Source organism: Chanodichthys erythropterus, chromosome 15 (genome assembly GCF_024489055.1).
Source record: "Chanodichthys erythropterus isolate Z2021 chromosome 15, ASM2448905v1, whole genome shotgun sequence".
Lineage (NCBI taxonomy): Eukaryota > Metazoa > Chordata > Actinopteri > Cypriniformes > Xenocyprididae > Chanodichthys > Chanodichthys erythropterus.
The window spans coordinates 35236391-35250343 of NC_090235.1; the positions used below are offsets into that span (position 1 = coordinate 35236391).

The window sequence follows — 13953 nt, forward strand, 5'->3', positions numbered from 1 at the left end:
TTATTTAAAATGGTGAAACCCCCTGTAACAAAGTTCAATGTCAGGAAGGAAGAGGACAGGGTCAGCTTGACTACCGACTGCTTTATTTGGTTTTCAAAAATAACAAAAACAGGTGTGCAGACAGGCACAAAACGGTCCAATACAAACATAAGCAACTCCAGCCAACAATTCCAGCATCCAGAGGGTAAGCAGTCAGTAGTCCTTCTCTCTCTCCCCCACTCCTGTTTCTCCTGGCGTTATATACTCTCTCCACGCCAATTACTGAAACAAGAAACAGGTGTTCGTCATTTGCATTTAACCCACTCACTCAACCGCTCGTCTCCTGCCTCTCTCTCCCGCTGCAGACTTCGCTGAACCACGCCCCCCTCGCCACATACCCCCACCGCCCGACTCAGGCCGGGGAGCCATCCGGCCTGCAGCCCCCCCCCCCCCATTTCTGGAGAGGAAATCGGCCACAGCCATCTGAACACCCGGCCTGTGGACCACCTTGAACTTAAAAGGCTGTAAAGCTAGATACCAACGAGTGATCCGCGCGTTGGTATCCTTCATGCGGTGGAGCCACTGCAGGGGAGCGTGGTCCGAACAGAGGGTGAATTCCCGTCACAGGAGATAATATCGGAGGGTGAGGACGGCCCATCTGATGGCAAGACACTCCTTTTCTATGGTGCTGTACTTAGTCTCTCTCTTTGAGAGCTTCCGACTAATGTACAGCACCGGCCGCTCCTCCCCCTCCATCTCCTGGGACAGGACCGCACCCAGCCCCCTGTCCGACGCGTCTGTCTGCAACAGAAATGGGAGAGAAAAATCAGGAGAGTGTAATAGCGGCCCGCCACATAAAGCAGCCTTCACTTGGGTAAAGGCCTGCTGGCACGGCTCCGTCCACTGGACCGTATCTGGCGCCTCCTTTTTAGTGAGATCAGTCAAAGGGCTGGTGAGGTCCGAATAATTAGGAACAAATCTCCTATAATATCCCGCCAGCCCCAGGAACTGTCTCACCTCCTTTTTGGTCTTGGGGCGCGGACAGGTCGCAACTGCTGCAGTCTTATCAATTTGGGGACGCACCTGTCCATGTCCCAAGTGGAAGCCCAGATATCTTACTTCCACACGCCCAATTGCACACTTCTTCGGGTTGGCCGTGAGCCCAGCTCCTCTCAGCGATCTCAGGACGGCCCTTAAATGCTGCATATGCCGCTGCCAGTCATGACTAAATATAATTATGTCATCTAAATAGGCTGCAGCATACGCAGCATGGGGCCGTAGAATCCTATCCATGAGACGCTGAAAGGTAGCCGGTGCCCCGAACAGCCCGAACGGAAGAGTGACAAATTGGTGTAATCCGAACGGCGTTGTGAAAGCTGTTTTTTCTTTAGATAACGGCGACAAGGGGATCTGCCAATATCCCTTTGTTAAGTCCAGTGTCGAATAAAAACGAGCTGTACCGAGCCGATCAAGCAGTTCGTCCACCCGTGGCATTGGATACGCGTCGAATTTCGACACAGCATTCACCTTGCGATAATCCACACAGAACCGAACCGAGCCGTCCGTCTTAGGAACTAAAACTATCGGGCTCGCCCAGTTACTGCTGGATTCTTCTATTACCCCCATGTCAAGCATTGCCTCTAATTCTGTCTGAACCACTTTTTTCTTGTGCTCAGGCAAGCGATACGGCCGGCTGCGAACTACCACGCCCGGCTCTGTCTCGATATGGTGCTGAATCAGATTAGTACGGCCCGGTAGGGGGGAGAACACGTCCGCAAATTCTGCTTGTAATTTAGTGAGATCAGTGAGCTGGGAGGGCGAGAGATGATCTCCTCCCGGAGCCAGCGCAAGAGATTGAGGTTTGGAAATCGCCTCTGGCCCAAGATCATCCTCTCCACCAATCACCATCGCCAGCATCACTGCCTCTGCCTCATTCCATTTTTTGAGGAGATTGAGGTGATATATCTGACGTGCCCCCCTCCTATCCGACCGTATTACCTCATAATCGAGATCTCCGATTTGCCGTGTGACCTCAAATGGTCCTTGCCACTTTGCCAATAATTTAGAGCTTGACGTAGGGAGCAATACAAGCACTTTCTCTCCCGGTGTAAATTTTCGTAAATTAGTCCCCCTGTTATACAGCCGGCTCTGTTTGTCCTGGGCTTGTAACAAATTCTCCGTTGACAGCCGCCCCAAAGTGTGAAGTTTTGTTCTCAAGTCCATGACATACTGAATTTCGTTCTTACTTTGAGATGGTCCGTCCTCCCAAGTTTCTCTTAGAACATCCAAAACCCCGCGGGGCTGGCGTCCATAGAGAAGCTCGAAGGGGGAAAACCCCGTGGAGGCTTGCGGGACCTCTCGCACAGCGAACAACAGGGTTCTAACCATTTATCCCAATTTTTGGCGTCCTCCTGAACGAATTTACGAATCATGGTTTTAAGCGTGCGATTAAAACGTTCGACCAGCCCGTCCGTTTGTGGGTGAAAGACGCTGGTACGGATCGTTTTAATGCCCAATAATTCATAAAGTTCGCGTAACGTACGTGACATAAACGCCGTGCCTTGATCGGTGAGGATTTCTTTTGGAATCCCCACCCGGGAGATTAAACTGAACAGTGCGTCCGCAACACTCTTAGCAGAAATGTTGCGGAGAGCCACTGCTTCAGGATATCGTGTTGCATAATCCACAATGACTAATGCAAAGCGATGTCCTCTAGATGATCGCTCTAATGGCCCGATGAGGTCCATACCAATTCTCTCGAAGGGGACCTGCATTAATGGAAGTGGGCGCAAAGGCGCTTTTGGGGTGGCCGGTGGATTCACCAGCTGACATTCACGACAAGACGCGCACCACCTGCGCACATTCTCATGAATGCCCGGCCAAAAAAATCGGCTCATGAGGCGATTTAGTGTTGTTGCCTGTCCTAAGTGTCCCGCCATAGGATTAGAATGAGCCGCCTGGAAAAGCATTTCCCGGCGGCTCTTTGGAACTAACAACTGGGTTGTATCTTCTTTTGTCTGGGTATCTTGGGTCACCCGATACAACCTATTTTTCACAACTGCAAAATATGGATAGGTAAGCGCACGTCCAGGCTGGAGAGGCTGACCGTCGATGACTTGGACCTGTTCAAATGCACGTTTCAACGTCTCATCCTGAGACTGCTCCAGGGGAAAATCATCGCGCTCCGAGAGAATTATTCTCTCGATTTCACTCTGTTCCCCTGAAGCAGCACTCAGTGGTCCCCGATCAGTCTCTCCCGCCTGCACCCGCGCCTCCACATCCACCGCATTTTTCCCCCAAGAGGCATCCGTGCATAAATAACCCAATAATTCAGAAAATGCTGGCCAATTTGTTCCCAGAATTAACGGATGCCGGAGGTGCGAATTAACTGCCACCTCAACACTATGTTTTTGTCCCCGGAATTGGATAATGACTGACACTACAGGATATTCCATTATATCCCCGTGCACACACCGCACCTTAACCACGCGGCTTGTATCCAATGCCCCGGATGAAATCAGGCTTTGATGGATCGAGGTTTGGTTACATCCTGAATCCACCAAAGCCTGATAGGTACCCCCCTTGATACTCACAGGTATTTGGTACCAGCCAGCTTGACCGGGGGCAGCCTGCGGGGCGTCCGGGACCCGAACCATTGTCCCAACCTCCATCACCGGGCATTTATCTATGAAATGCTCCGGGTCCCCGCAACGCCAACAGGCCGGCCCAGACCTCCCCGCCGCCCCAGTGGCAGGGGGTGGGGTAAATGATTGGCGTGGAGAAAGCGGAGAAACAGGAGTGGGATCCCGTCCCGTGGAAACCAGTCCCGCCCTCCTGGGCGGGGCACGTGGAGTCCCGGACTGGCTCTGGTCAAACCCGCCCCGCCCCCGGGGCGGGACACGCGGATATCCAGGCGGCCGTGACCTGGGTAAAGGGACAGGATGAGAGAGAGGGACAGAAGATGGAGAGGGAGAGAGAGAAGCAGATGGGAGGGGTTCGCCGACCCCGGGGCACGCCACCATATGGTCCTCCGCGAGATGGATGGCCGAGTCCAGCGACGTGGGGCGGTGGCACTGGACCCACTCGGCTGTCTTCTTCGGTAGCCGAGTGATAAACTGCTCCAGCACCACTCGATCGACGATCTTCTCCACGTCGCTTCCCTCAGCCAACAGCCATTTGCGGCAGGAGTCCCGGAGCTGTTGGGCCATCACGAAGGGTCGGCCGGACTCAGCCAGCTCGAGCGGCGGAAACGCTGTCGGTGTTCCTCAGGGCTCCGGCCGACCCGCTGGAGGATGGCCCTCTTCAGGTCGTCGAAGACCAGGAGATTCTGGACCGGAAGCTGCTGTGCCGCTATCTGGGACTCCCCGGAGAGCAGCGGGACCAGGCGCATCGGCCACTGGGTCCCGCGGCCAGCCTGACAGCTCGGCCGTCTTTTCAAAAAGGTCCAGGAATGCCTCCGGGTCGTCCGCAGATCCCATTTTGTTGAATGGCAGGTGGGCGGGCACAGCGCGATGTTCCGTGGCTTCCGGTCGAACCTCCCGGTCAATCCAGCTCCGGAACCTCTCGCGGTCCTCCTGCTGGGCTTGGACGATGACTTGAAAAGATCTTTCCTGATCTCTCCGCAAGTCCAGCAGGGCCTGATGTTGTTCCTGTTGTAGGCCCGCGAGGCTGCTGATAATCTCCGCAAATGGCGTTCCGGAGGACGATTGCATGGCGGCGGCTTTCCTCTCCCTTCCCGGGTTTCGGCACCAGTGTAACAAAGTTCAATGTCAGGAAGGAAGAGGACAGGGTCAGCTTGACTACCGACTGCTTTATTTGGTTTTCAAAAATAACAAAAACAGGTGTGCAGACAGGCACAAAACGGTCCAATACAAACATAAGCAACTCCAGCCAACAATTCCAGCATCCAGAGGGTAAGCAGTCAGTAGTCCTTCTCTCTCTCCCCCACTCCTGTTTCTCCTGGCGTTATATACTCTCTCCACGCCAATTACTGAAACAAGAAACAGGTGTTCGTCATTTGCATTTAACCCACTCACTCAACCGCTCGTCTCCTGCCTCTCTCTCCCGCTGCAGACTTCGCTGAACCACGCCCCCCTCGCCACACCCCCCTTCAAATTCACATTTATTTATATAAATTTACATTTATGCATTTGGCAGATGCTTTTATCCAAAGCAACTTACATTGCATTCAAGGTAAACTTTTCAATAGTTCATGCATTCCCTGGGAATCGAACCCATGACCTTGCAAGTGGCATTCTTTAATTTGAGCTACATGAATGGGATATACTGCAATCAAGCTGCTACATATAGCATATACTTTGTAGCCTAAAATCTTGATAAAAAGGAAAATATGTTTATGTCCATCCATGTAAACTATTACTATATAAATGTATTTAATACAACTTATAGTTGATAAACGAATGGCCATACCACAACATTGTTTTTTGTTGCTTATCAAGTTATCCAAACTACAAAATTTTCGAAGCGAACAAAATGAATTTCACATCCCACAGAGTAAAACATTTGAGGACTGATCCTAGATCAATATTTTCCTCCGAGACACTTGCAGCGTCTGTGCCCAGATGTGACAGTTTTGTCCAATTGTGCTCTGAGCTTTGAAGGAAATCCTGTTCATAACAGCACAATTCGGTGAACACTGCTAGAACGAGATCTGTGATTGTTTGCTGGGGTCCAGAGGGCATCTCTGACCAGTTGGCATTGCCATCTTCACCCATTCTCATGCAACTCCCTATTCAAGCGCCGCCTGAACAGCCTGCAGCTCCGTAAATGCCAAAATCTGCATCGCCTCCGAGCTCCAAAGAACACAGGCAGTGAGCCTGCAGGGTTTAAACCCATGAGAGTAAAACAGGAAGGGAAAGAGGATGAAAGAGAAATGAGAATGAAAGCCGAGATGATACAGGCTGAACTGAATATTTGCTTTTTGTTTTGCAAAAAAGACAATGTTTTTGCTGCGACCTGCTGATGTCCTTCAAATAACATCCAAGGTGACTGTGGTCCGGAATAAAGTCACATTGATACAAAAAGCGGAATTGATACAACAAAGCGATTATTCAGTTTTAAACAGAGGGATGAAAGAAGGGCGGGTGAGAGAATAAACTAATGAGCTTATTTAGATCAAGACCGATTTGACACGCAACTGTCACAGCTTTTCTCAAAGATAGCGCAAGCTACCCTGCTGCTTCCAAAAGAATTAAAACCATTGATGTAAAACAGTGAATAAAATGCACATTTGGTACTTTTTCATCCAATGTTTGCTTCTGTTTGCCATCAATGATGTGTTGGCATGCCCATGAAACCTGTGTGATCTTGTTAATATTTATACATAAAGCATATAGCTCTAATGCATTTTTTTGTACATTTGAATAAACACTGAAACGTATAATATGTACATATAGTATTAACAGCTTCTGAAACATCAACAGCCCTTTTGTTGAAGTTCATAGAATGCTGCATTCATGAAAATCACATTGATTTGGTGTTATTTACATTACATGAGATTAATTATGTTTAACACCATTAAATTGATTTGACGCGTCAACATATGAAGAGCTGAAATTATTTATTTGTCATTAAAAAGGGCTTTCTCTAACAATGTTGTTTCATTTACTATTGAACAGGATTCCTGCAATGAGAGAGTGTATTGGACTGTGGCAGTGCTCATGCAAAAAATCCAATGATTGTAGTTCGGACTAGTCTTTGTAAACAGCATAGAGCTTTAGTATACTGTATATGCAATCTTTTGTTCATCAGATCTTTTGTTCTATACAACATTTATATTGTATGCTTCAGTGTTTGTTTTATTGGCAGATATCTGCACAGATACACACATTATTCACCCACATATACCAGTTTAAAATAATGTCAGTGTAAACCAGTTAATAATAATAACATTTTTCAAAAGTTTGGGTTTGGTACAATTTTTAGTTGGTACAATGCTAACCAAGGCTGTACCTATTTGGTCAAAAATACAGTTAAACAATAATATAAGTTTTTTATTAACTGTTTTCGGTTTAATATATTTTAAAATGTAAATTTAATTAATTACTCCAGTCTTCAGTGTCATGTGATCCTTCAGAAATCATTCTAATATGCTGATTTGGTGCTCAAGGATCATTACTTAGTATCAATGTTAAAACAGTTGTACTGCTAAAAAACAATCTGGAAACCAAGAACATATTGTGTAACTTTATAAAAGGTTATAAAATGTTATAAATGTTATGTATAGTTTTATAAGTATTATATGTATTATACGGAATATTGGGGTGTAGTGTGGCAAGTGCTATTTACACCAAGTGCAATTAGTAACTCTGAATGTTATTCCCATCATTTTATTGCTAAATTTTCTTATCTGACCGATAACAATAACATAAAAAAAAATAACATACACCGATATGATGGCCGTTATATCGTGCATCCATGTTTTTTGGCAAAAACCTCTAAGTCCAACTATTTGGAAAACAAGACATAGTAAAATGTCTGTTTCTGTCAGTGTTGCAGCAGCAATAGGAACACTGTTGTGTTTACTTGATACTCGCAAAATTCTGTCATTCCCACTGTAACGAAGGACAAAACATGATAAAAACTTGCAGCTTGGCAATTGAAAGCCAGCTTATATGCATTCATCTTGAAATAATATGATTCGATTTGTGTCTTCCGATTGGTTCTTCTGTGGACTTACAGGCTTTTGCTGACAAAGGGAAGTGGCGTTTAGAGATTTCTGTCAATGAACCAGTATTTCTGAATGGACTGATGCTGGGATTTAGCGGATTTGAAGCAAAAGTAACCACTATAAAGGGCAGCGGTAAATCCCCGAAGCACTGGCCGAGATGAAGCTGTTCTCGCCGCATACACAAGCACTGAACGCCCGCAGACGCCCTGGAGCTCGCATTTCCGAAAACGTCAAAACAAATTGTAAAATAGGTGCTATTATTAAATATGAGTCACATATTTCAGGTCTAAACAACTACATTCTCGTCCAAAAAACTATTAAAACAACAGTTCTTGGTAGGAGTGCTGTTATCACTGAAATATCGCATGGCTCAGATTCGAGAACCAGAGAGAACTGTTGTAATATATATATATATATATATATATATATATATATATATATATATATATATATATATATATATATATATATATATATATATATGTTAAGAAAACTAAGTGCATAACTGATGAAATACAGAGGACAGCAGAGGCAGATTATTGATGGCGGAGGTTGAGAAGGGTTTTTAAAGAAGCGGAGGAGGGAAAATGAAGTTGAAACCAGTGCTGCCTTTCCTGCGCCTCTGTGTGTGTTTGATAAAATCGTATGCTGGGCCCGTGGGTCTCGCTCTCAGCGGGGTGATGGAAATGCGCTGCTCCTAATCTCTTAATGTATGTTCCTTCGTCCTTGGCCAGGGCACATGGGAGAAAGATGGGGTCTTATCAGCGTTTATGAATTTATGGAAAATATTTCTGCACTGACAATTTTTAGCCCTCTCTCTCGATTTTCCTCCATCGTTCTCTCACCCACCCACTCGCTCGCTCTCTCTCACACTTTCCTCTAGCGTTCCCGACCAACTTTATACGAGTTTCAGCGGAGGATGGAAATCTGGCAAAGTGGTTGGCATGAGTTTCTCTGTATTGGAGGGCTGTTTCTAGAATTAATGCTTCTTTTTAAGCCACATACGTTGACAAGCTAATGACGTTGATATGGGGTCTATTTATACACACTCCTGAGAGGCCACACACTTTTACAATATGTGATTTCATTGTCACAATGAGCTAAGCAAGAAAACATGGTAGTTAATGAGCATGGCAAATTAATGAGCTAGTTACTGAACTTCAAATAATGATGTTGGTGGTTTTAATTTATAGATTGTTTATTTATTTTTTTTCTTTCTATTTGTGTCAGAGTTAATTCAAAGGAACAACAGGCAAAAACTGCTGTTTGTCTACCTGTCAAAATATCAACATGTTAGTATGCATTGTATGGTGTGCTAATAATCTTCATGCCATAGTGCCTGTCATTTTGCAAGTGTCTCAAAGGAATGTTCTGGGTTCAAAATGGAGAAAATCCTTTTGGCCCTTATTTTGCCAAAACACAAGCATCATGTTTACATTATGGCACTGAAAATATGACTATGGGAAGTCTATGGGACAAGTGTAAAAAAAGAGTTAAAAGCAGAAATGTGCAGCTTGTATTTTTGTTAAAGCATCAGCTGTACAAAATGTGTTTTTGCACTTTAAAACTGTTCTTTTAGAGGTGAGTCTTCTGTTCAAGGTGGATGACCTTATGTGTTACTCAGTAGTACAGCAGACACAGGGGACGTGGGGACATTTTTGGGGACATCATTTTAAAAACATTTGAAAAAAAAAAGAAAAAGAAAGAAAGAAAGGTGATTGCTGTGTGCCGAACGTAAACTCATTCCATACCTAAACTAATTCCTTTGAACATGTTTTAACATTCTCCAAAAAAAAAAAAAAAAAAAAAAAAAACGATAAGATGGCTGCTCAGTACAAAACAGGTCATGTACAAAACAGGTCATGTTGCAAATGTTTGATTGATTGATTGATTGCTTGATTGATTGATTGATTGATTTTATGTCGCAATGGATGGATGGATGGATGGATGGATGGATGATCCATCCATCCATCCATCCATCCATCCATCCATCCATCCATCCATCCATCCATCCATCCATCCATCCATCCATCCATCCATCCATCCATCTACTTTATTATAAACACAATGCTTGTTTTTTTTTTTTTAACAAATTAATAGACAACTCAAAATTAGTATGTGTTAATGTCATATATCCTGTTTGTAGGTCTTAAGGTAATAGTTTACTCAAAAATAAAAATTCAGTCATCATTTACTCACCCTTTATGCCAAATCTGTAGTAACTTCTTTATTCTATGGGACAGTTTTGGTTCCCATTGACTAACACATATGGATAAAAACAAATAAAAATGTAAGTCAAAGGGAACCAAAACTGTTTAAATGTCAACATTCTTCATATAAAAACGCTTCTTTTGTGTGCAGCAGAAGAAAGACATGCATACAGGTTTGAAACAAGATGAGGATGATATGATAACAGAATTTTATAGGGTTAGTTCACCCAAAAATTATGTCATTAATTACTCACCCTCGTGTCATTCCACATCCGTAAGACCTTCGTTCATCTTCGGAACAAAAATTCAACTACCTCTTTTTAATAGATATCCAATGCAACTACCAGTGGTAGTTGCGTTGGATCTCAATGGAGACAGAAACATTTCAGACTTCATCAAAAAGATCTTAATTTGTGTTCCAAAGATGAATGAAGGTCTTATGGATGTGGAACAACAAAGGGGTGAGAATGTTCTCAGAATGTTCTTTTTTATTAATTACCATGATAATTAGACTCTCTTTCAGTGGTACACTGCTTCAGTTCAATCAGTAAATAAGGAACAGTATAATTTCTGACATCAGATTTCCAGCATTGCTCTGCTACGATCTATTTGTCTGACCTCTGTCCTTCCTCCGCCACCTGTCGGGGCCTGAAAATGGGCTCTAGAAAAATGAGCGTGTGAAAAATTTCATTTGGGTCATGGTCCCTGGCGCTCACACCCTTCAGCTGAGAGGAGGCAGGCTTCTACTTGTGCCGGGAGAGTAAGGAGGGGGAGAGGGAAATTAATAACTTCTGAGAAATAGACCCAGAGCCTCCAGGAAGCTCAGCCGTGATTACAGCAGCATGGGTGGCGGGTGCGAGTGGAACTCTGACTGCATGTTGGAGGTGTTTGTAAGGTTCAGACATTATTAATATTTCATGCTTTGAAGTATCCCAAGCTATACTGGCCACAAAAGAGCTCAGCTTCTTAACATCATAATTCAATATGTCTGAAACAATTTCAGTGTTAAAACAGACAGTTCAGGTTGTTATGATTCCAATTTAATTCCACTTTAATTCCACTTTAATTCCACAGAAAGTGCTAGCTCATGAAAAGCAAATTGCTGATGAATTCAAATTCAATAAGAAACAGCAATTACAACCCATTTTACTTTCATGGTACATATTGAGTGAGACAGAATGTGCTTCAAATGGTGACGTATTTTAACAGAAGCTTTAAGTTGTTATGCAAGAAAACATATAAAATAATTTCCGCTCAAATCAGTGTTTATTTATTTTTATTGATTGAATGATTGATGTTCATGACCATATTGCACAGTTACCATGTAAACTATGGCACATGGATAGTAATCATATGGTAGCTTGGAAAATATTAAATATATCAACTGATATTAAAATTACTAACTGGAAATAAATAAAAACTAAAACTGAACTAAAGGTAAATAATATTAATAATAAAATAAAAGCTTATTCAAAATGTAAACTGTAATAGACTATATTAACTATAATATAAATAATACTAAAATTACACTTTCTTGTTTGATTATTTAGAAAATAAGTAAATGTTGACTTTAAATGTAAAAAAAAAACTATATTAAATTAGCAAGTTTAGTTTATTTGAGCAACTCCAATCACCCATCCAGTTATAACCCACCAACAAAATAGAGAAAACTTTCCTTCTCATTTCCATTCGGAATGCTGCATTCAAAAGTGCTAATACTGCCAGTAGCCTATATTTAAAAGTTTCATTCTGATGCTTTGAGTTCTCCCAGGATACAACACTTTTTCATTTGTGACTGTCATAGCAATTCACCGCAGGCACTGATATTCATTCAGGCCCTGATCTGCATAAAGACTGTCAGATGGACTTTTGATTTAAGAAGCTTCTTTTATCCTCTGTTCTCTTTAAGCCACAGCTCTAAAGTCCGTTCCATGAGAGCGCTCATGCATACAAACCTGACAGTCAGTCTGAAAACAAACGCTCATGTTCTCTTCCGGACGATGGAGCTGCAAACTTGTTCTTCAGCGGGTTGTTGTTTGAAACAGTCAAGCGGAAAAAAACAACATGCTTTAAATTTAAAATGCAGATGGAGGGCAGCTGTTGACCTTCGACTTAAGTTATTCGCAATGGATGCAATGGAAAGTACCATTATTGAACTATATGTGCCATGTTTTGTTGTTGTTTGTTAATGTACACCTGGAAATGGGTCTGAAACTAACCAAGTCTTGTGGCAAATATGCTGAAAATATCTCCAGATCAAAATTTGAGGAAAAAATACCCCTGCAGAGATTGTTTTATCTGTTATCTTCGATGATGTATTTCATTATTTCCTATTATATGTTAGTTTGTTAGCTTGGCAGGCTACTGCCCTGGGGAGATTTCCAACTTAGAAGTACAAGATGGGCAGTGATTAAAAAATTTAAGGCTGACATGGGGGAAGGCTGACGTCAACTCAGGTCTCCCCAATAAAAAGCCTGAGATAGGGGGAGTGGGGAAATATATCAAATACATGGATTAAAAAAAGTTTTTGTAATTTTTTTTCTCGGTTCATTCTTAGGAAAATATATTTTTTCATTCAGGTTCCAGAGTAAAGTGAATAACATTCATTTTATAATGAAAGTATTTGAAAGTAACAATACAAATCAATTACTGCTATTTTTTCATAGACCAATGCAGTTGTAATCTAAACATATTATTTATGTATTCAACATTTTTAAATGGTCTACAGAGCTGATTGGAGTGTTGGCACTGTGCCTTCATTGTTAGCCTCAGTTAACCTCAGATAATGAATCCAAAATTCTTTTAGAGCTCCTTGAATTCAACCCACTTAATTTTCCTAATTCGTTTGAAATAAATTCACATTTCATATTAATAAACTGTATGTATACAATTATGTTTAATTTAATTATTTTATAATTAAATTATAAATTAAGCATCATGTTTGTGATTTTTTTTGTGATCATGTTTGTGATGTTTGTGATCATGTATGATAGATTTTTATTTTAATTGTCAGAATCTATGTTGGATTTCCCGATAACGTTGTCTCTTAGTGTGCTACGAAGACTCTAAAGGTATACCTTAACTAAAGTTATACCTTTTCTAGGCATGTTTCCCGAACTATACCTAAGGAGGTTGCTTAAGGTATACCTTCTTAAGTGCGACGTTACCAGTTGCTGTCCATGGTGCTGGTGCTGAATTGGTTGATATCGATGGCTCGAGAATCAATAATTCACTCTTTACAGGGGCTGCTTCACTGTGTAATGTGAGAAAGTGGTGGTCTTTATAAAAGAAGCACTTCAGAAGTAGAAATTGCATTTATCAAGACTCATGGGATCTTTGTATTAATCAAATTAATTCCTTGGAGCTGACAGATATGTACTTCATTCAAATGTCTATTTAAATGTCTGAAACCTAAAATAAACCTGATGTGGTTGAAAACATAGTATGATATATATGACAAGCACTGGGTGCATCTGTCTCTGGCTCTGGCTCAGCGCCAAAGCACATTTCAATTTAGAAATGATGTACTGATCGTTCTAATCACACTGGTGTGATTGTCAAAGCGTTAAAATCAACCCCGTTTCAGGGTTGAAGGGGAGACAAATTGAAACTAAGGGGGCACAAATCAGAACTGAGGGGGCAATGTCCCCTTTTGCCCCTCGTGGTGCTGGGCCTGAGTCGGACCAACAAGATTTAAAAGCTGCTGAATTTGCTGACTTTTTAATTTTATTTTTTAATTGCAGCTTCTGACACGGTAGCCAGAGGACTAAAGTTTTCACGGATGAAAATTTATTTTTCTTTAATTTAGCGCAACTATTCGCTGTATCTCTGCCATAGTTTGACCAAACTCCCCACCACAATCATTCCCTTTAAATAGACTCCTAAGCCTTTACTGCCTAATGGTTTGCCAGCTTATGTAGTATTTACCTTTAGATAATATAATTAAAAAGCTAACAAGCCATCAGTGTAATGACAGTTTTATTTTATTTGCATAAAACCATTTAAATTAGCTTAAATTAGATATAAAGATCTAAATACTTAAATAAGATGTAAAGAAGATTTTTGCACAATGGT

General features: G+C 42.3%; 2 protein-coding genes across 3 annotated transcripts in view; one reads left to right on the plus strand and one right to left on the minus strand.

The window, feature by feature from the left end:
* Positions 1-13953, plus strand: part of ptprua (protein tyrosine phosphatase receptor type Ua) — a 320172-nt gene that overhangs the window by 132952 nt on the left and 173267 nt on the right. The window lies entirely within an intron of this gene.
* On the minus strand, positions 34-5071 carry LOC137037213 (zinc finger protein with KRAB and SCAN domains 7-like). 2 transcript variants are annotated; one of them, XR_010897266.1, is made up of 3 exons: positions 4856-5071; positions 3573-4710; positions 34-261 (listed from the first exon to the last, which is right to left on the minus strand). XR_010897266.1 is itself a non-coding variant. In XM_067411024.1 (2 exons), exons 1-2 carry the CDS (start codon positions 4185-4187, stop codon positions 259-261), a joined length of 618 nt encoding a protein of 205 aa, XP_067267125.1. In that variant the 5' UTR covers positions 4188-4365; the 3' UTR covers positions 34-258. The 2 variants fall into 2 exon arrangements, 1 of the variants encoding a protein (XP_067267125.1); XM_067411024.1 differs by lacking the exon at positions 4856-5071 and having other exon boundaries at positions 3573-4365.

What these genes read in the sequence shown, in the direction of transcription:
- LOC137037213 (XM_067411024.1), bottom strand. Translation starts at nt 4,187, where the DNA reads ATGGCCCAACAGCTCCGGGACTCCTGCCGCAAATGGCTGTTGGCTGAG.